We start from the raw sequence: 22,740 nt of genomic DNA on the forward strand, positions 1-22,740 counted from the left end.
CTCCTCCTCCCCCCCCCGTCGTCTCTCTCTCCTCTCTGGGACGGCGTTACAGTCGTCTCCTTACGGCCGCCTCGAAGTCCCCTCACGCTCTCCAAATCTCGAAGTCTCTCATCATCACCCATGCTCTCATCTCAACTCTCACATCCTCTTCCCTCTCTCCGCACTCCAATCTCTCCCTCAGAGTCTCTCACTCGTCTCTCTCTCTCTCTCCCCCTTCCCTTCACCCTCTCCCCTCTTCCCTCTCTCTCTCTCTCTCGGCGAGTCTCTCCTCTCCTCCCCGACTCATCTCTGTTCTCTCTAGTACCTCTCTCTCTCGCTCTCCCTCCGAAAAGCTCCCCTTTCCTTTTCTCTCGCCTCGCTCACATCTCGAATCCCTCATCTCCTCTCGACTCAGAGTCGGCTTCGATCCCAAGTCGATGATCGCGTCTCTAGGTTCATCTCGTCTCTCTCGTTCACTCTTCACACGTCACGTCTCACGGTCTCCTCACATCTCTCATCTGTTCAGTCCCTACTCAACTCTCTCACATCGACCTCTCGTCTCTCTCTCCCCCTCCCCCCCTTTCATTCTCTCTTTCACTCACTTCTCCTCATTCTCGTCCCCTCCAACCTATTCCCCATCTCTCTCTCCTCATCTCTCTCTCGTCTTTCACCTCCTCTCATCCTCCCTGTCTCTCCCCTCTCACCATCAAATCTCGCACCATCTCACAACCGTTCCCTCCCTTCTGCGTCGCTCAAGCGTCCGTCTCCCTGCTCATCAGGCATCTCTCAACTCTCCTCTCACTCATCTCTCCTCTCGTACCATCATCCTTCTCTCAAACACTCTCTCCACATCCCTCACCTAACTCCCTCCTCCCTACCCTTTCCCTCCCCCTCTCTTCTTCTCTCCCTCTGCCCTCCCGCTCTCTCTACTCTCACCCTCTCTCTATCTCTCCCATCTCTCCTAATCCTATCACCTCATCTCTATCTCTCCTCTCTCTCGACGTCGTCGAACTCGATTCCTCTCATCTCTCCTTCGTCGGTCGATTGTTCGTCTCTCTATCTTCTCATCTCTCTCCGAAAGTCGGCATCGCTCTCGCGTCAAGCGCACCATCACTGGGCGACTCAACCCGTCATCTCCTCCCATCTCATTCGGCAACTCGTCTCACGGTTGCACGTGCTCTCTCACTCTCCCTCTCGTCTCTCTCCTCTCTATCCTCTCCCACCTCCCTATCCCTCTCAACTCGCCTGCCCTCTTATCCCTACCCTCTCCACATCCCTCTCCTTCCCTCGCTCCCTTCCCTCTCTACACCCTCTCCTTCCCTCCTCTCGATCGCCCTCTCCTTCCCTCTCTCTCACCTCTCCTTTATTCCCTCTCAACCCTCACCTTCCGACTCCTTACCTCCGGCGCTCATCGCCCTATACTCTCCACACCCCTCCCTCTCCCGTACTCTCCCTCTCCTTCCCTCCATCCTTCCCCCCTCTACATCCCTCCCTACCCACTCTCCGTCCCTCTCCCTTCCCTCCTCTCCCTCTCTCCCTCTTCCTTCCCTCTCTCCCAGCGTCTCCCTCGTCCTGTCCCATCTCCTTCCTCTCCAAGCTTCCCTCTACCTCCCCTCTATCCCCTTCATCGCTTCCCTCTCACTACCCTCTCCTTCCCTCTCTTCGATACTCCACTCTTCCTTCCCTCGTCTCTCGCCTCATCCTTACCCTCTCGCGATCCCGTCTCACCTCTCCTTGTTCCCTCGATACCTGAAATCCCTCTCTCTCCCTCTAGATCCTCCCTTCTCTTCCAATCCCACTCCTTCCTCTCTCTCTCTACCTCCTCCTCCCACGTCTCTCGGCTTTCCCTTTCCTCTCTCGTCACCTTTCTTCTCCCTCCCTCTACTCTCCCTCCCTTTCCCCTCCACCTCCCTCTCCCCTCTCCCTGCCCTCATCTCCGACGCCCCTCATCTCTCCCTCTCCATCTCCTCCCTAACTCTTCCTCTCCCACTCGAACTCGCCTATCATCCTTCCCCTCTTCACCCTCTGAGGTTCCTTACTCTCTCGCCTCTCCCTCCCTTCCTCTCCCTCACCCTTCTCTCCCTGTCCTGCCCTCTCCGCGTCCCTTCGCCTCTCCAACCCTCGTCGCTATCTCTTCTTCCTCTCCCATCCCTTCCCTATCTCTTTTCCTCTCCCTCCTCCCTATCCGTGTTCCTCTCCCTCTCCTTCCTCTCTCATCCTCCCTCCCTCTCCCTCCCCTCATCTTTCCCTCTCCTCCCTCTCTTTTCCTACTCCCTCATCTTACCCTCTCCCTATTCCCATCGTCTCTCCAATCGCGAATCACCTCCCACTCTTTATGCACTTCCTCCTTCCTCTCCTTCTCTCTCTCTCGTCCCTCGTCTTCCTTCTCCTTCCCTCCCTCTCGCCTCCCCCACTTTTTCTCTCCCCTCTCAAAAACTCGTCCCTCTCGAGCCCCTTCCATATCCATCCCCTCTTTCCTCCTCCGTCTCTCTCGCTCTCATCTCCCTCCAATTGCTCCCTCCATCACCCCCAGTCTCCCCTCTCGCCCCCTTCTCCCCTATTCTCTATCTTTGCCTCTCTTCTCTCTGCTCTCATTATCGTCATCGTCTCTCTTCTCACGCTCCTGTCACTCGTATCCTCTCTCCTACTCTCTCTCTCAACTCGTCTCGTCTCTATCTCCATCTGTCAGTCCGTCAATTCTCGCTCATCGTCAGTCCTTCTCTTCGACCTCCTGATCCAGCGCCTCCCCTGGCCAACTCAACGCTGTACAATCACAGCGTTCCGTCATCTACAAAGAGCGCGTCAACCAAGGTCAGACGAGATATCTCCAGACCAATCGGACTCGCACTCACTCTAACTCCTCATCCAGCAACTCGTCACTCGCACTCTCAACACCTCGCATCAATCACCTCCGACTCGCTAGGACCGGTCAATACAAGGCGAAACTTGAGCAGGTCTCCACACATCCACTCTCTCTGTCTCTCGCATTCACTCTCTCGGACTCCGGATCCCTCGATATCTCTCTCTCCCCTCTCACCTCTACATCAGCTTTTATATATGATAATAATATATTTATATCAAAGTCATTACCCTTATTACTGGTAACAATAGGTAAATAAAGACATTGATGAGACCTGTCATTTTTGTAAGTTCACCTCTTTTTTCACACTATATATAAAACATTTATAAACTTCATTTAGGTCAAAAGCACAGATTGATATTTTAGCCAAAATTTTACTTTACTTTTACTTTAAATAAACTTTATCTACTATTATAATAATAAAACAAATTACATTTTCAGCTTACCCTTGCTAACAATACTGTTATGAGAATGACTAGGGGGGGGAGGAGGGGGATGTGGATGTTAGAGTTTAAAGAAAACGTGCAAGGAATCAGCCTGATGCCTCTCTCTTTCTTCTCCTGCTAAATTGAGGTCAGAACCAAAATGGATAAATATTTCGTTCCCTCGTCAGGCGGGCAGGCCTAAAAAAAAAGAAAAAAACCATGAACAACACAATTCAAAGCCATACCAACAGGTAAGTAAACCCAAATGAAGTAAAGGCTGAATATATACAGGGCTTGAAAAATCCGCTTGGTTAGAATCTTTGTTGATACTAATATTCACTATTTCACTTTTATTTTTTTAATTTATTTACTATTATCAAGAATTTATATTATATCGATAAATGTTAATTAGACACTAACAGCAATATACAATAAAAGTAAATTTTTCTTATAGACCCAAAAATACCAAGGAAAAGGCAAACATTGTAAGAAAGGTAGACAGTTTAATGGAAATAGTGTTTAGTGTTGCAAAACCAATCAAATAAAGACAACTCAAAGAACAAAGTGGGAGTGGGTATGGCATGTATTTGCATGCCATTTCCTAGCAGCTTTATGTTAACACAACAAGAAAAAAAGAAATAGTCTAAGGAATAGTAGTCTATAATGCCTAAGAGACCATACATATTTAAGCAATAGCAATTGGAAGCTAACATAGAAAAAGCATCTTGAATATGAGGAACAAATACTTATTTTTTTAACACAAGGATGTTATATTAATCCTGTTAGTAAAAAAATCAAGTTAAACCGAAAAGAGATGATGAACAACTCAAAAACATCAATATAAATAGAAAAAATGGAGTTCAAATAAAGTGCTTCATCTTGACAAATCCAATTAAAAAATTTACTTCAATTAATCAATATCAATTTACAGAATCAAGTCAAAATAAAACATACTTACACTAGGGAAGTGCTTCCAAACAAACACTTACTAAATCACATTCCAATTCATATGTTTGGCAGTCACATGTGGAGATAACAGCAGAGACTGGGAAACTGCCACAGAAAATTATGACCAGTGATCTCTGGAGTTTGACACAAAATAGAAGGTCAAAGTTCCATTAAATGCGCTCATCTGTGGGGTAACATTGTTATAAGAAGCGAATAGATTAAACAAAACGTTATAGAATGTATTGTATATAGTATATATATAGTATATACACATTAGATATCATCATATATTATATATATGATTATTCTATATATAGAAAATATAATATATATAAAGTATCTATTAGGTAAATATAAAAGTGTGTGTATATAAAATATGTAATAAAATATATATATATATATATATCATTGTATATTATTATATGGTATATAACGTGTGTAATATAGATTATAGAATATATAGTATATGGATAATATATATTAATACATTATATATCATATATACATATATATATATATAAATATCTATATAAATAACTATATATATATATAAATATATTCTCTATCTAGTCTATATATACTATAACATATATATACATATTATACAAATCGTATAGACTACAATATATAAAATATCTATATATATATACGAGAAGAGTGAGAGAGAGGAGTTATGTGATATGTTATGTATATATAGCGTATATAAATATATATATAATAATATATAGTCTAATTATAACAAAAATCTCATCGCTCTCTCTCTCCTCTCTCTCTCTGTCCAGGCTCGTCCGCCACTCAGGAAGTCCGTGTCTCACTCTCCTCGCGTCTCCATCTCTCTCTTTAACTCAAGATATCATCGGAATACTCGAAAGGCCGCTGTCTTCTAAATCCATTTTCGGAAATCTCGGTCTCGGCTGCGCTCCAACGCTGTTCCACTCATCTCTCTCTCGAGTCTCGTCCCCTCTCTCTCTCTCTCCCCCATCTCAGTCCCTAATCCTCAGGAGCTCTCCACCTCTCATCTCGACAAACCAGTACTCTCTCCGCTCGCCACCCTCGGCACGCTCTCCTAGTCTCCTCCATCTATTACCTCGCTCCCATGCCCGACGGCTCCCACTCTCCTCGATCCAACCTTCTGGTCCTCCATGTACGGGATCTCTCTCCTCCCTCTCTGTTCACTGGACCATCTCACGTTCCTCACTCACCTCTCATCTCGTCTCTCTCTATCGATCTACATATAGTAAAATATGGTGTGTGATATATGTATTAAATATACTATATATAATATAAAAATAAATATATAAATGATATATTAAATATAAATATATATATATAAATATAAAAAATATATAAATAGCATAAAAAAATAAAAATTATGATATATATACAGAAATATAGAATGTAGTATAATAACTATATACTAGATAGTTATATAAAATATTTTCTATGTAATCTAAAGTATATGTTTATATTATATCCATAATATATAAAATATAAATATAAACAAAACTCACTCATCTCTATATATACACACACGACCACGACATTTTACATATACATTGAAAACAAAAAAAACGAAATCTACAAAATACCTAACATAAGAATATAATAAATATAATAAATATAATATATTATAACAATAAGTACATAAACTATATATATACTAATATGATACAATAATATATATATAATGATCATGAATCTAATAGAATACATAATATAATGAATATAAAAACAAAAAACATCCATTATATCTATATCCAAAACAACAAACTCACTAAAACAGCACAAACTACTTATAAATCCATCCATAAACTCCCATATAAAGTAGACATCAACAAATAAAAAACTAGCAACCAGAAAATATGTACATATATCTCATATAAACACAATATACATCTAACCACCTACCATTACCACCATACATACATCCTTAAACACCAAACACCACTAACACAAACACACACTCACACAACCAACTACGACTCTATCACAATAAATGACACACCAACCACACTAGACTCCGAAATACTCCAGGCACAACTCATAACGACCCGCTCTCACAAACATACACAACAGCCACACTACTCACCACACACACCATACACGCTTTCACAGCAGCACACTACACGAACACAAACAAACATACACACTCCACACACACATCACACAACACCTGCAAGACCAAACAACCAAGCCGCCACAGAACAAATACATAAAAACCCTGGTGTACGCCCCCCAGGGGGGCCGCCCAGAGGAGACCTAACAACACAAAGGCCCTTGTCGTCCAAAATCCCCTTAATATCATGAGACCCCAACCCCAGCCAAAATCACTCCCAACCACACCAAGCCAGCCCTATCATTAAACCGGGACTAAAACCAACTAAATAACCTGGAATCTATACCAAACAAGTTGAAATAGTACCAATAGCGTCTTTGCACGACCCATAACCATTACTCGAAACAAGCAATCCCTACTGCATCTGCAAAAGAATGAGACACATCCCTGTCTGAAGGCTTTACAAATAAAATGCACCTTACACTCCTTGATAAGTCAGTGCTAAAAAAAAAATGCGTTTGCAAATTTATTTCTTCAAAAACAGCGAGCCAATAAATGACCAGCATTCCTCAAATATTTATTTATTTGCTGAAAATTTCTTCTGCGTCAGCCTCTAAAGTCATTAGTGGCATATTCAAAATATAGGGATAGGGTGGGGCTTGGAGGCAGACTCCCTTGATAAGGAAGTTTTCTTATTCAATAAGGCTATGTTTGTGGATTTCCAAAATGGTTAATGGTCAAAACAAATAAATGTGCTAGACATCAAAGGTCATAGAGTATTATGATAAAGTATTGTGGTTAAAAGGGTAAAAATGGATTAACAATAAAAGGACAGAAGGAGATGAAAAAGAGAAGGAAAAGGATAGAAGAAAAAAACGTGCAAAATTAGTTGAGGCAAGGGCTGAGGACCAAGCCAGGGCCTCAGTTTCCATCTCCTAAGCCCCACCGCAACAACGATTGGGGGAGCATTTCTCTAATACTTTCATGATAGAATAATTACAATAATAGAAAAAATGTGTGTATAAACCTTTTGATTATGTTACTGAAAACATAAAATATGTACTCAATCTTGTCTTGTAGTACTTAATTTGTGCAATATCAATAGTGTATAATAAGCAGTCTTCATTACTAATCATGATGCACCATTTACTCACAAAATGTGACTGCAGTCCTTCCATGTTATTTCCCCCATTTCTAAAAAAAAAAAAAAAAAAAAAAAAAAATCTTTACTGTATGAATGCACTCACCCTCAACTCTACTTAACAAAATTAAACAATCTTAAGTTGCTATGACTAGATGTGCCCTTCAGGAACTGCCTGTGGAAAAGGTTGATGGGGGGAGTTCTGCCCCTCAAGAGTATTTTGTGTGCCAATAACTGCAACTTTTTGTTATCAAAAAGAATATTACCTTCAATTTGCCCTAGCTTAGTTCACCCACATTATAAAGCTTAATCCAAAAATAGGGAATTTGTCTTTTGGGTTTTTTCACAATCTTTATCAAATGAAAAGTTAAAATTCAATAATGAAAAGTTTACTTCTGTTCAACATATAGGTAATAAAAACAATTAAGTTAATGTTACCAAAAGTGACACACTGAGATAGAGGGAAATAGACACTACCATTTTATAGAGCATAATAAATTGAGTAGGAAGCAATACAGGTATATCTGCAGCGGCCTCAAATTTACTAGGAAATTACGGAAATCCCCTATGCGTGTCACTGTTCTGAAACAAAGTCCACAACATCTTCACACAGCCACAGTCTTTAATGTTGCATTTTGGGTAAGAAATACCAACATTTAAATTCTATCAATATTATTATCCAAAGTGGAAGATATACAGAGCTATTGTTTTTTTGTTTTTTTCAAATATGAAACTCATTATACAAAATTAATTGGCCATTGGCAAAGATATCTTGCATCTACAACAAAAAATTAAAGCAACCAAGTGTTATGTTGCTTATCTCTCCTGATATAAATACTAGTCAAGCATGTATCATAGGTGACTGGGAGTGACATAAAAAAATTGTTGGTGACATTACAAACAGATAGTCATTTAATGTAATTGTAATTCAAAAGTAACTGGTTAAATCATATAATTAACATTCTAAGAAATGTCACTGAAAAATCACATCTTAAATACATTTATCTAAATACAAGAAACATTTGTATTAAAGATGTTTATGGGGTTCCCCTGTTCTTGCCCTCAGAATACATTAAAACTAATCACAAAGATTGGTTTGTTCATAAATGATTTGTTATAAAAACAATAATTTGTTTTTCAGGAATCAGTAATACATCTTCCTATGTTGGGCAGCCATGTACTAGTGTTTGCTAAGCATCTTCAAAGAGCATCTCAACCATGTCGACCTTAGCGCACTGCTCCTCCTCCAGCCTCTGCGGCGTCCCGTACTTCATCAAGGTGGGAACGCTTTTTAACTTGGTTCTGGCATCTGTCCGGAAGACACAGTTGGGATCCTTCCAGAAGTCCCTGCCTCCGACGCCAACATAGATGAAAACGGAGTCTTCCGGAGCTGCTTTGTCCACGGCGCCCTTGACCACGGGTTCGGCTGTCACACAGTCGGGGCACCAACTCACGCCGCCCGCTGTCTTCGAGCCTGAAAACAGGACGAAGACCGGCTTCCCCGAGGCTTTAGAGGATTCCACGGCCTCCACGAAGGCGTCGAAACCCTCTACCTCGATTTTCTGGACCATCTTCGAATATCAGAGTTTACTTCGTGAAACAAAGCTAGCACCGGAGTACAAGTTGTCCCGTTAACAGCTCGCAGGAAAGTGGGTGTTATCTTTGGACTAGTCAGCTGATGTGCGAAGTGCGTGAAAACACGTAACTTGCGAAGCGTTTTTACGATTACTTCCAGTAAAATCGGCAGACAAACTGCTGTACTCTTCCAGAAATTCACAACTTACCTGATGTGCTAGTATGAGCAGTAATGGTTCCGGCGATTCGATGATTTTGACAAGAATTTGAATACTTTGTCAGTGGCTGCCTGTCATATTTGTTTACATGCCAGGGGAAGCTCGAGCTGTCAAGTGATTCACAGAGAGGCTTCATATGCGCACGCACGGATCCTTTCCCAGATATCTTGGGACTTATATCTTTATCGTTCGTCTGATGCAATGACATGAATGCCGGGTATAATATTCACCAAAGGATTTTTTCTGCAAAAGTATATCTTAAACTTTGTTGGTTTCGGCATTGATGAATAAATACAAGAAATATTCAATTACACGCCAAATAATTTTAAATATCAATAAAATATCTTGACGTTGGTCATTGTATGTGTGCGTGCATGTCTCTGTGCAGTACTACATATACACACACATGCAGCTCACCTCCCACACAAATACACACACACACACACACACACACACACGCACACGCACACACGCACACACACGCATAAACACACACACATAAACACACACACACACACAATTTTGTGGGTTTCGACATCGATATATAAATATAAGAAATATTCAAGTACACGCCAAATAATTTCAAAATATCTTGACGTTGTTCATTATATATGTGCGTGCATGCCTCTGTGCAATATTACATATACACGCACATACAGCTTACCTCCCACACAAACACACACACATGTACGCATACGCACGCATGCACGCACACACACACACACACACACACACACACACACACACACACATGTATATATGTTATATATTGTATATATATATTATATATGTATTATATGTTTATATAGTTTACATAGTTTTAAACATTTTTTCCTCCTTTATTTTGCCTTCCTTTTAGTACAGCTATCCAGTTTAGATTTCGGATTCTCTGGACTGTTCTTTTAACTTAATTAAGTTACCTAACCTTAATAGGCAACTTGAACTTTATTTTTAAAGATTGTTATCAATAATGAACATCCTCTTCACAGTGCGTCGCCTCTTCTATATGTGTCAATTCGCCAAAAGCGTCAGAGTGAACGCGCGCGCATTTCGGCCATCTTTTCCTCAACCTGTCAATTTTCCTGGACATATATCCCTTCTATGACTAAAGTATGGAAATTACTTCCCAACGATATTGTTTCTGAAGTAGTTATTAATAGATTGAATGGACATATATCCCTTCTATGACTAAAGTATGGAAATTACTTTCCAACGATATTGTTTCTGAAGTAGTTATTAACCCAATGCCGTCGGGGAAAATGAACAAAAAATGAGGAAAATGCTGTGCCCATTTTCTATATTTTTTGTGAAATGTCTGCTCATAGATGGCTTTGCTAGTGCTTAGCCACAAAGGAGTCAATTAATAGACCTTGTGACCATACGTGATTTGAATTGGCGGGAAAAACGTGTTTTTTACTAGTGCTATGGATATCGATGGTGTTATTTTTATTATAAACATTATAATTATTATAATGTTTTTTAATATTAGTAACAGCAAAATAAGATAATGTAAAATATTTCGTAAATCAAAGAAAAGGGTGAACGGGCGAGACGGGCAGTACTCCTAACTGGCTCATTGGTGACTTAGTACAAGTATAGCCATCTATGTGTAAAAACAATCAAACAAGTACTAACAGTGGGCATAGCACGTGTCTACCCGTCGTACCCGTCGGCAAGGGGTTAATAGATTGATAAATTCCTATTCAAATACTTATTTTTAACTTTTATCTTTCCTTTTCCCCTATTTTCATAATAATTTTTGCTCATCAGAGAAATTCTGCTTGAGTCTATATCAGTCTTTGATTTTCCCCTACTGCCCTTTCATGGATTCTCATAATAATGATGATAATAATAATATATACATATGCATATCTATGAATATATTATACACACACACACACACATGTTCTGATTTATATGAATATATATATATACATACATATATATACACACATACATATGTTTATTTACATACATACATACATACATATACAGATATTCTTACGGACGGTAGGGTTAATATTCAGCTGGGATGTTAGGGTCCCCTCCCCTTACTTTCGATTCCTGCAGTTGGAGATAGTATTTCAATCTGACAAATAAATAGCAACCGTATGGATGGGAGTATTGACAGGCAACCGATCTTGGGTTAGTATTAGTGAAGTAAAATTAACTTTTGAAGAATGCAAGCCATAAGATTATAGGATTATTTTGCAGGTTTAACCGAGGATTGATAGGTAGCATTACTGATATTCATAGTAGAGCTTACGTATGCCAAATGTGAACACCGAAATTAATATTAAGAAAAGGGTATACCATACTGCGAAATGATACACAAGTACAGGCAAACAACTTTTAGACTGGGAACTTTTTCTTCCTTTTTTTCCACGGTTATGGTATTTATGTTATTATTCCAATGTCACAATATGTCAGTTAGACTAAATTCATTATTATATATTGTCTGTAATGTATGAAAAATGAATTGATTATAAATTTTGTAAGGATATCTAACATTCCCACTAAAGATATTGCGTATATCCAAACCCAAAAAGCAGTCTCTCCCAGATTGGTTGTGCGAATAAGCGAGGAGACCGAGGCCAGTGACGTCTGCCCGAAGCATTCGGGGCTTCGGTTCCTCCGTCATCACCGCGCAGGCGCACAAGTGGCATTTGACACGTCGAAAGGTTCTCTCGGTGGAAGCTGTGTAGTAGGAGTGAATTTCGTCATATTTTTGTCTTCTACAACTCTTCATCATGGTGAGTATCTTGAAAAGAACACAGTATTTGCTGTTACAACTGGCATGATAGGATACTCACAGGTTAATGTTATTCGGTTATGTTGAAATAGAAATAGGTGAATGTTTTCGAAGGTGACTGTCAACCCGGTATGATTGTAAACATACTATATCCTCCTTTCATCATATCTGTACACGTAGCCATAGCATATATTATAATGTAGGTACTGAGTTACGCATGTCTACTCTATCAAAGATTAATAAATTTCTGTATAAAGTCTAAGTCCTTGACTAACAAAGTCTTGGAACACTCCTTGTTCAGGATTCCATCGCTAGCACTAATAAAATTTTGAGAGAGCAACTTGATTCGATTTTAGAATTCCTTTTACTTTAATGTGGAGAGGTGACATATGAACTCTAAGCAGTGGTTTTATTGCTGTATCTCTTTGGTTAAAGGGGAATTTAGGAACTAGTGTACATTAAGAGATACATCTGTACTATGGTCTTTATGCATCAGTGTAATGAATAAGTTGGTATTTGTTAATGAGAGTGATGTACCCTCCAGAGACGAAGTCCCAAAACCAGGGTATTATACAAACCCAAAAATTCAAACCTTAACTTTCCTACCGTCTATTTATTCCCTTGACAACTGCACCAACTGCCACAACAATATTGGGACAATATGTAGTATAAGGTAGTGGCAGAGTTGGGTAATAAAACCTACATGAAATGATAGAACAAGACAAAGCAAGACAAAGTTCTTCTATGGCTATATGTGTGCAAATGCTTTCCAAGGGTGCTATACCTAAAAGAAAAGAGAAGATCCCCCAATTTTGGCTAAGTCACTCCTTAGCCAAAATTGGGGGATCTTCTCTTTTCTTTTAGGTATAGCACCCTTGGGAAGTCACCCCTGTAGCCCCCTCGCTTGGCGCATATACCACCACGGGTGTCCAGGGGGCAGGGCCCCTGGCTAGGGAATATTTACCACAGTGTTAGGTTAGGTTGGATGTTGGGTTAGGACGTTTTGTTTAACAACCACGGGGGTCCTGTTTTATCCCATAATTTCCCTGACATACTTCATGCCCTCCCCTGCTATCGGGACTATCAAATCAAGATTGTCAATGGAGATGGTGAACATATCTCTTCAATGATTCATTTGCACAAGGAACAATGCCTAGAATCGTTGAAAGTAGTGGATTTCATGCAGAAAAATATCAAAATTGTTTCGAAAGTAACCTGCTACCCTCTTCTACATATTGACCCAATATTGTTATAGAAAATTTTTGTGATACATACTTTCAGTATTGAGGGTACAGATGAGCTGCAGTGAGGAGGACTTACAGGAAGAGGATTTTAAGAATTGGCTGTATGAGGGTGTTGTGGACCTAGTTTCTGAATGCTGACATGCAGCAGGTATTTCTATTTCATGGTAAATCTGAGCCTGCAGTAGCTGTACCTGTGTTTGACTCTATTTTTTATGATCTATAAGATGGTAGTGTGCATTTCCCTCAACCTATGTGCATCACTCTTGGAAACATTAACCAATAAGTTTGATTACAAGCCTTCTAAGCAGTATATATAGAGTAGTTGTTTGCAACTCTATAACCGTGTGATGAATAATGGTAGAAGTAAGAGCTGATCTAACAAATAGAAGTGCACTTAATGACAGAAAACCAAGAAATTGCAGGTGGTCAATGTTGCCGAGAGCGATGCACGAAGGTAGAGCAAAATGGACATTGCCATCTTGTAGAGCATAAAAAATAGAGTAGAATTCAAAACAACTAAATCTGCAGCGGCCTCATATTTCCCGGGAAATTACAAAAATAGGCTTTGCAGGGCACTGCTCTGAGACTAAGTCCCCATCCATGTTTACCTTGCCAGGGCTAAAACAAATGTGATGCGTAACTCATTATTGCGATCTATGAAGTAGTCCATGTATGACTATGCGCTTGTGAAAACGATTATTTTGTAATTACCAGAGTCTGTTTTTCCGAATTCATGTATTTAATGAATTGTTTTACTTTTATTATACTTCTTTTATGTGATTTGGTAATTATTTACACTAATTTGCACAATAACCCTGTGCACATGCGCGTTTTTCCACCGGTCCGGGGGGGGGGCGTAGCCCCCTGGCTAGGCGCATATAGTACTACAGGGGTCCAGGGGGCGTAGCTCCCTGGCTAGGCGCATTAGGTTAGGTTAGGCTAGGCTAGGCTAGGCTAGGCTAGGCTAGGCTAGGCTAGGCTAGGCTAGGCTAAGTTTTTATATTACTAGGGGGTCCAGGGGGTGTAGCCCCCTGGCTAGCTGCATATAATACCACGGGGTTCCATTGGGCAGAGCCCCGCGCCAGGGAATATATAGATTGTAGTGTATAAAAGCCACAGGGTTAAGGTTAGGTTGGTTTATTGGTTAGGACGCATTGTACTATTAACACGGGATCTGGATTATGTGAAATCCTGTAGATTTTTACCGAGCATTGGGTTTGATTCCCGTAGTTTTTTGAAAGTTGGTGCGTCAATCCGTAGACTTTCAAAAATGGCGGGGGCGTCCGTAGAGTTTCACTGGTCATTTCTTTAGTTGTTTGTGCTTTTCTGGTCAGAAATTTGGCTCGGGGTTTCGAAAATCGACTTTTTAACATTTCATAAATCACTTTCTTCGATTTCTGCAAGTTCCTATTGACATCCAGTGCCATTCATTATCCCTCCCCTTCAACCCCCAGTTCCCCACGCATCCCCCAAGATCGTTGGGTAGAGCGTCGCTCTCGTTAACAGTTACCTTGCAGGTTAAGATTATAGGGGTAATTGTTTAGAATACCCACACTAAACTGATGGGAATGAGTTTGTATGGATGGATTCCTCTCTCCAACTAGTATACATTTATATAGGAATTATGCAGCAGAATCCCCTAAACCCAATAGCAGGGTAGTGCATGAAAGGTACCAGGGAAGTTGTAGACTAAAATGTGAATAGTACACTCAAATTACATCACTATGATAATAATATATACAGAATTAGCCACTGCAACCCTCTCCTGGGAGACTGCTGTTCCCCAGCCCCTGACATGAAAGAAAATGAATCATCCACATTCTCAGCAGGCTAGAGCATACAACTGACATGGGAGGGCCAGATAGTAAAGCCTCCGGGCTAGTACAGTGGTAACGTGCTGGCACAGCTTCACATATCAGGCTTATCCTTATCCAGATACCAAGTCTGTCCTATGCTCCACATATGTGGTGGATTCTTTGTTGTCCAGGGTGTGGGTTGGGGGTTTATGCCCCCCTGCATTTGATTATATATTTCCTGACCTTCCATGATATCTCCATATGTGAAGTTTTCTAGATTTTTATTTATTTTTTTTTTTTCCCCCCTCTAATGCTAATAGTATCATTACTGTTATTATTAACATTATCCTATTGGATCTGGGTGCCTCTCTGCCTCCACATGGCCCAAACACTAGGTATTGGGTTTACTTGATCGACAACTCTCTCATATGTGTATCTTCTAAGTGCAGTGTACACAAACACCTGTATGTGGTGACAAGATTCTTTGCCCCACCTTTGCATTGTTGTTATAAGTGTACATAAGTGCACCTGCACATGTAGGACATTTACAGTGGAAACCCCCACATTCACATTCTTGGACCAGATTACAGTGGAGGGCATGAAAGGTACCAGGGATTTTATGGTTTAAAGTGTGAATGTGATATGAAATAGTCATAACTCCTTCCTGACAGGACACGCCATGAGGTGTCAAAACAAACCGCTCGATCTGTGGCATGCAGCACCAAAGCATTTTGAGCCAGTGATTCGGCATGATGTAACGAACTCCTGTGCTCAAAGTTGGCGTGTTGCCATTGATTTCCAGAGCGTAGTTTTTTTCTTTTTCTTTTTCGTTTTCTTTTTCGTTTTCTTTTTCTTTTCTTTTCTTTTTCTTTTTCCTTTTCTTTTCTTTTTCCTTTTCCTTTTCCTTTTCCTTTTCCTTTTCCTTTTCCTTTTCCTTTTCCTTTTCCTTTTTCCTTTTCCTTTTCTTTTCCTTTTCTTTTCCTTTTCTTTTTCCTTTTCTTTTTCTTTTTCTTTTTCTTTTTCTTTTTCTTTTTCTTTTTCTTTTTCTTTTTCTTTTTCTTTTTCTTTTTCTTTTTCTTTTTCTTTTTCTTTTTCTTTTTCTTCACCTATCATCAAGGGGATATTGAAAATATATACAGAATAAGTCACTATATTGTCTAATGAAGAGGGCTGTACCCCCTGCAATCCCCTCCTGAGGTCTGCTGTCCTCTAACCACTGCCCTGTAAGATAAAGTATGTTCTACATATCCAGAGCAGGACAGAATATATGACCGACATTCTGGGGTGAACATGACAAGATACAGGCTTGGAATGATGATTTACTTACCAGGCTGATAGATGAACATGATCTGGAATACTCCAGTTTGTAGTTAATATATGATGCATATTATATCACACTTGTATGCTGCTACTCAGGGAGATTCCTATCACTATATGATTTGCTGTTTCAATTGCTGCTGCAATTGATATATCATTGTATGATAAATGCTCATAGTACAAGCACAGTGTCTGGCAGCATCTGACACCAAGTCTGTCCTATGCTGTATTCTGGGGTACATACTTGGTAGATTCTTTGTTGACCAGGCCATTCTGTGTATGAAATTCATATTTTACCCTACAATTTACCCTCCTCTGCTATTGGAGTCAAGATTGTGGAATTTCTATTTGTATGAGTAGCAGAGGGTAAGGGGAATCGAGTGATACTGCTGTTATTGTGATTGGTTGTGAAGGTATTCCAAATTTTTACCTTTGTTCTTTTACCATTTTCCAAGGTCTATGTTTGATATTTTATATGCTGTATTATATGTTTTACTTGCACATACTCCATGTCATCTCTCCAGGGAGCCTGTAACTCCGTGAAATAACAATAACAGCATGTAACATTTTGTTGTCTTTTTTTCGTAATATTAAATTTTCTGTAATACACCCTGTGCTACTGGTCATGATGGGGAGGAATAGGATCCTAAGTATGGATATAGGTCTTTCTTGGAGTTAGTGCTCTTCCAGTCATGTCTCATAGGTGGTACTTATCACACTTAGTTACCTATGGAACTAATACAAGAGCTCATTCATCGTCCAAGATTTTTGTGCATTCCCCAACCACGGAATTTGACCCTTAGTCAAATTTCTTCTTGATAGCATGTTCTGTCAGCTGTCCCACTGCCTTTTTTTTTTTTTTTTCCATGTTGTGATGGTCATGTCACCCGAATCCAAGGGGTTAATGACAATGAGGTTATCATAATGCTAACAGTAAAATCCAAAAATCTAGGAAAAGGGTGAACAGTTAGGGTTAGGTAGGACTAGTAATTGACTCCTTGGTGTGACTAAGCTCTTTGGGAGCCATGTATAAGCAAAATTAATAAACTAAAATTACAGTGAATATAACATGTATGTACATGACATTCTAGCCGCAGTGTGTTGAGTAAGAACCAGTATAATATCTGTCTTATCAGAATATGTGGTGAAGGCTTGTATCTTCCTAGAATGTATGTTGTAAAATTTAGTTTGCCTTAGCCAGAGTGCTTTAGGGATATAGTTTGTGTGTATTACTCCAATCATCACGGATGGCAAGAATACATGCCATGCCCACTGTTTATCCTATCAAGTTTATTATTGTATTTACACATAGATGGCTCTACAAGTGCTTAAGCACCAAGGAGTCAGTTATTAGTTATTCCTATCTGACCTGTTTACCCTTTAATTATTTTACCCTGGAAAGGGGTCTTTTCTATTATTTCATTTTTAAAATTTTTTATAAGATTTTATAAATATTTAATAATCATGATATCAATAACAATAATAACAGTATCAATATCACTTGTATTAAAAAGTAAAACACAGTTTCCCGCCAATTCAAGGAATGGGGAAATCCTGATTGGTCACTAGGGCCTAGTGATAGACTTCTTGCTGGCTGAGCACATGTGGAGCCATCTGTATGTAATAAAAAAAAAAAAAAAAAAAAACTACAGGGGACAGAATATAAATCCATGGTAGTTGGGGTAGTAATGTAGACTACAATTTTTAGGGTGGGTGATAGATTGCAGGTCTTTCAACATAGGTCATGGTTAAATTTCAGGTATATTTACATAGGAGGTAGCAAATATGATTACAAGAATAATCCTGTATTCAAAGCCAGATTTACTTGTAGAACCTGGATGAGGACACTAATGATAACTACAAATTCAATTGGCTTTAGACAATTTTTTAATGTGGTAATGTTATATAGAAAATATTTAATATTGTACCAAAGTGAGCAATTAATGATTGGTACGATTTGTTAGTTTTAATTTCAGTTGTTGTCCATACTATTCTCATCTTCCTTCATATCAAGATAAAAACTTACTTCCTTATACCATAGAGAGGACTAGCTTGCAGTGCCATTCAGAATTATGGTACGATTTGTTAGTTTTAATTTCAGTTGTTGTCCATACTATTCTCATCTTCCTTCATATCAAGATAAAAACTTACTTCCTTATACCATAGAGAGGACTAGCTTGCAGTGCCATTCAGAATTATGGTACGATTTGTTAGTTTTAATTTCAGTTGTTGTCCATACTATTCTCATCTTCATTCATATCAAGATAAAAACTTACTGCCTTATACCATAGAGAGGACTAGCTTGCAGTGCCATTCAGAATTAGCTAAATTGCACTCAACTGTTTTGATTTTTTATTATGGAACTGAATGATAGCATCCATAAATTGACAAAAGCTCTTTTTCCATAAACCAAAGATTTAGAGAATTTAAAACATCTTACTCTCCATCACTTTGCACCAGTGGTTTCCAAACTTCTCTTGGTGATTGCATCCTAAGCTTGTTTAATATTTTCTATGGGACCCTTATGGCAAGAATTGATGCCACATGGCATGAACCAATTAACCCCAAAATACCACAGATCCTCAGCCACACCTTGCTGCCCACCAAAAGCATCACATTTTCTTTTTGGACCAAGGACAGGTTTAAAGCTTTTTTTTTTTTAGCATTTCTGAAACTCCAAACACTTTGATACATGTTTGCCCTTTATGTGCACTTGTGCATCTTTGTTTGCATCAGTTTGTATGCCTCTACCCTGATACAATGTGATACAGTCCTGCCAACTAATCAGAGTGTAATATTTTTCAGATATATTTCACATAGTCTGAGATAGGGATTTATATTTTCATTAATTATGAATTGCATTATAAGTTTCCTGATAAAAGAATTTATTGCAAAGTTGCATAAAATTTGTCTGAGCCTTTTTAGCTGTAGAAAAAATACATCTTCACTCGATATGAGTTTGAATTTTGAGTCAATCTTGACAGTTGCAGGAAAGACATGGTAAGAATTTTCAGCATGTCGGAGTATTGATTTCGGTGGGATAAAGGCCATCAAAATCATTCTGTATCTCTTATTATATATGATTTGTTGATATGTTTCAACAAATAATACAAGGGAATGCCTGTGATTATTGGAATTATCCAGTTGTCTGATTCAGACAAGAAGCTCACTCGTGGTTGATAAGATAAAATACAAAACCTTATGCAATATTGACTTTTCATACAAATAACAATGTATGTAATAATAAGAAAAAAGTTTTGACTGAATCTGAGAAATATTCAAAAGTTTCCACAGCCTTGTGAAGTGAAGAGTGCTGTGTATAAACAGTATAAGTTGCAGAGAGGTCAGCAATTTTTTCTATTTTATTTGAAGTTTCCACAATGGTTTGCTTGTAATTAAAAATCATACCAACATATTAAGTACTTTAATTATCTTCTATTGACTATGTTAGATTAAAAAAAAAAAACTTGTAGTGACCATGACAACATGAACAATGTATCAAAGTGTAAAGGATTTTGGGATACTACAAAAAAGGCCTTTAATCTTTTATGTTTGTTAAAATTTATACACTAGATATTTTCTAATTTTTTTTATCAATGAAGTGTCATAGAAAAAAATAATTGCCACCTTAAAAAATACAGAATGAGTGAGGAAGTAGGTATTAAAATGTGTATCCATATGTATAAAGAGATTAAAAAAAAAAAGTAAACCATGAGACGAATGTGTGAAATGTGAAATTGGAGAAAGGGGACAAGGTATATGGATTATTTGCACATCATGCATTATGGACATTTTTATTTTTTTACTTACTTTATTCATTTGCATAAAGAAGAGGCAATCTCAGGAAGTACTTGTATGAAATAGTGGAAGGGCATGGGGGAATGGGATTGGGTTTATGGGGATATTGCTGGATAAAACTTGCAAAATGGTACTTCACACTCTTTACTTCCCATTGACAGTGAAGAAACTACAGGAAAACAGCCTGTCAACTTTTGACAGGCTGTCTTTGATTGATTCAACTTGGATCAGGCATCAGAAATACAAATACATTTTGACTCAGGGTTAAATATGTTAAGCATTACAGGCAGTTGCAATGGGCTCTTAGTCTTTGTGCATCATCAAGGGACTTGCTGTTAAAATTACATAATTATTTTGTACATTGTAAATTAGTGGAGCAGATGTAGCTTTCAAATCTGTCTGATTAATTCTACAAGTTATGGTAGAGATTATAAATAAGAAAACAGATTAATCAAACATTTCATGTTGAACTAAACAGTTTTACCCTCGCCGTTAATTAATTGATTGTAGGAATGTTTTCCATTGAATTGGAGATGCTTATAAATTAAGTAAAGTTAAATGGTAGTTTTTTTTTTCCAGAAAAATTTGAATTTTAATTGAAAGTAACCCATATATAGTTTTAGGTAAAAATGGTATTACCAGAAGACTTTAAAGCAATGCATCCCCCCCACAGTTCGTCTAATCTTGAAAACCCTGCGCACTTTGGTTTTGATTTAGGATTGTAGGATAAACCATATATTATGCATTTAGTGAAAAATGTTATATTAAGTTTAACCCAATGTCAGTGGGTGGCAAGACTACAATGCTGTACCTACTGAAATTAAAGTTTATCTATTGTCTTTACACATATATGGCTCTACAAGTGCTTAGTCATCTGTTTACCCTTTTCCTTCATTTATGAAAACTTCATTTCTATTATTTTATTGTCTTTGATGTTATCAATGTTTTAATAACAATTTAATAATCATAATATCAACAAGAATGATGGCAATGTCAATATTAAAAGTATTGGAAAGAAAAGCAGATTTTACCGCCAATTCAAGAAATGGGGAAATAAGGATTGGTCACTAGGGCCAACTGATAGACTCCTCGCTGGCTGAGCACATGTGAAGCAATGTGTATATATCAAAACTCACTAAAATCTAAAGGAGACAGTACATAGACCCGCTGACATTGGGTGGATTATATGCCAGTTTAGACTCTTACTAATAATATATTGTAGTTTCATTTTGTGCTTTTCATACTGGGTACATTTACAAACTTGGAATATAGAATGGGAAGATAAAATTCCTAAAGTTGTACAAATATTATCCTATTTCTCACATATATCCTTTGGCAAAATTGCAGCTGCACTGGGTTCAAAGGATGCATCCATTCCATCACCAACCTGTAACAAGTGTCAGATACTTGTAGATAATTATTATGATCTCTTCTACTCAAATATGCACATAAAATCCAGAAAGGTTAACGGTTCCCCCCTTTCCCAGTGTCTAGCCTTTCATAAAACCATTTTCTGATCCCTGGTATCTGTTCTATTATTTTTATATTATTAAGTTTAGCAGCCTTAAAGTAGATACATCATATATTGACACAAAATTACTAGATTATTTGTTGGTGACAATATTGTTTGTGCATATCACACATTACAGTCCTTTCTTTGATATTGATTCTAGAATATCCATTGGAGATGGGTTTTTTTCTGTTTTATTATTATGTATGAACCTGGACTGAAACTAATATAAAATGCCTGTGATTGAATGCTATAAAAGCATGCTTAATAAATATTTAATCTCCTATTCTGAACTGCAATGATCTTCAGTACCATAACATGGGCTTATTATAAGATTTGTCTATGTATCCTGGTGTGGCAATTTTCCTATACTTTATGAGATTTTATTAAGAAATAATTAATATTACTTTGTTTTGTACATAAGATGGGTTACTACACCAGGTATTATCATGGGCTTGTTTATGTGATGTGTGACAGTTATGTAACATGGTAAATGGTCACACTTTTGTTTAGGCTTGTGATGGCAGATATCAGCTATTTTTTATATATATATATATATTTTTGTAAATGTGTTAACTTTTTCATTGTGATGCAGTTTTCAATCTTTATTTAGATTAGTAAAATTGCTACTGTCATTCTTTTGCCTGATCTGTAACGTTCTAGTCAGGAACTCTTATCCACTTTGACATTTTAAAGAGTTCATGTAAGATTTATTGGGAAGTAGATATTTTGTAAAATAAACAAACAAACAAAAACAAAAATAAAACTGATGAGTCACTAAGTTTATGATAAAGATAAATTTTATTAACCAAGTTTGGGATAAAGATTTGAATTATTAACTAAGTTAATGATAACAAAGATTGTTGCTTTGGGGAAATATTTTGAACACTCATTCAGCATTTTTATGGATATTTTGAAGAAAAAAAGTTAATCTTTACAATGGATGAAATTGTTCATTAAAACTGAATATGTTTGAAAGAAAAATCCTGTTAGTCCATTTTGAACTTTGTGTTCGTACAGAATTACTTCATCCAGACGATTCTCGGAAGTTTTCAAAGTGAAAGTAAATTTGAAGGAAAACAAAGGTCCAAACACAGTTCAACCTCTTTCTGCCTCAGTAA

At 38.1% G+C, this 22,740-nt stretch overlaps 2 protein-coding genes across 5 annotated transcripts in view; one reads left to right on the plus strand and one right to left on the minus strand.

The window, feature by feature from the left end:
* Window positions 1–8,064: 8,064 nt before the first annotated feature.
* On the minus strand, window positions 8,065–9,100 carry LOC125034576 (thioredoxin domain-containing protein 17-like). Its single transcript, XM_047626474.1, has one exon. It carries the CDS (start codon window positions 8,978–8,980, stop codon window positions 8,600–8,602), a length of 381 nt encoding a protein of 126 aa, XP_047482430.1. The 5' UTR covers window positions 8,981–9,100; the 3' UTR covers window positions 8,065–8,599.
* A 2,702-nt stretch (window positions 9,101–11,802) lies between these two features.
* The window catches only part of LOC125034530 (coatomer subunit beta'-like), a 33,379-nt gene continuing 22,441 nt past the window's right edge, over window positions 11,803–22,740 (plus strand). For all 4 annotated transcript variants that reach the window (XM_047626378.1, XM_047626380.1, XM_047626381.1 and 1 more), the window contains exon 1: window positions 11,803–11,955. In XM_047626378.1, the coding sequence (XP_047482334.1) occupies window positions 11,953–11,955 (3 nt within the window). In that variant the 5' untranslated portion in view covers window positions 11,803–11,952. The remainder of the gene's footprint in view (window positions 11,956–22,740) is intronic.

This window comes from Penaeus chinensis, chromosome 18 (assembly GCF_019202785.1).
Source record: "Penaeus chinensis breed Huanghai No. 1 chromosome 18, ASM1920278v2, whole genome shotgun sequence".
NCBI lineage: Eukaryota > Metazoa > Arthropoda > Malacostraca > Decapoda > Penaeidae > Penaeus > Penaeus chinensis.

Bases quoted from the DNA above. Each gene is read 5' to 3' on its own strand.
- LOC125034576 (XM_047626474.1), bottom strand. From the start codon at position 8,980: ATGGTCCAGAAAATCGAGGTAGAGGGTTTCGACGCCTTCGTGGAGGCC.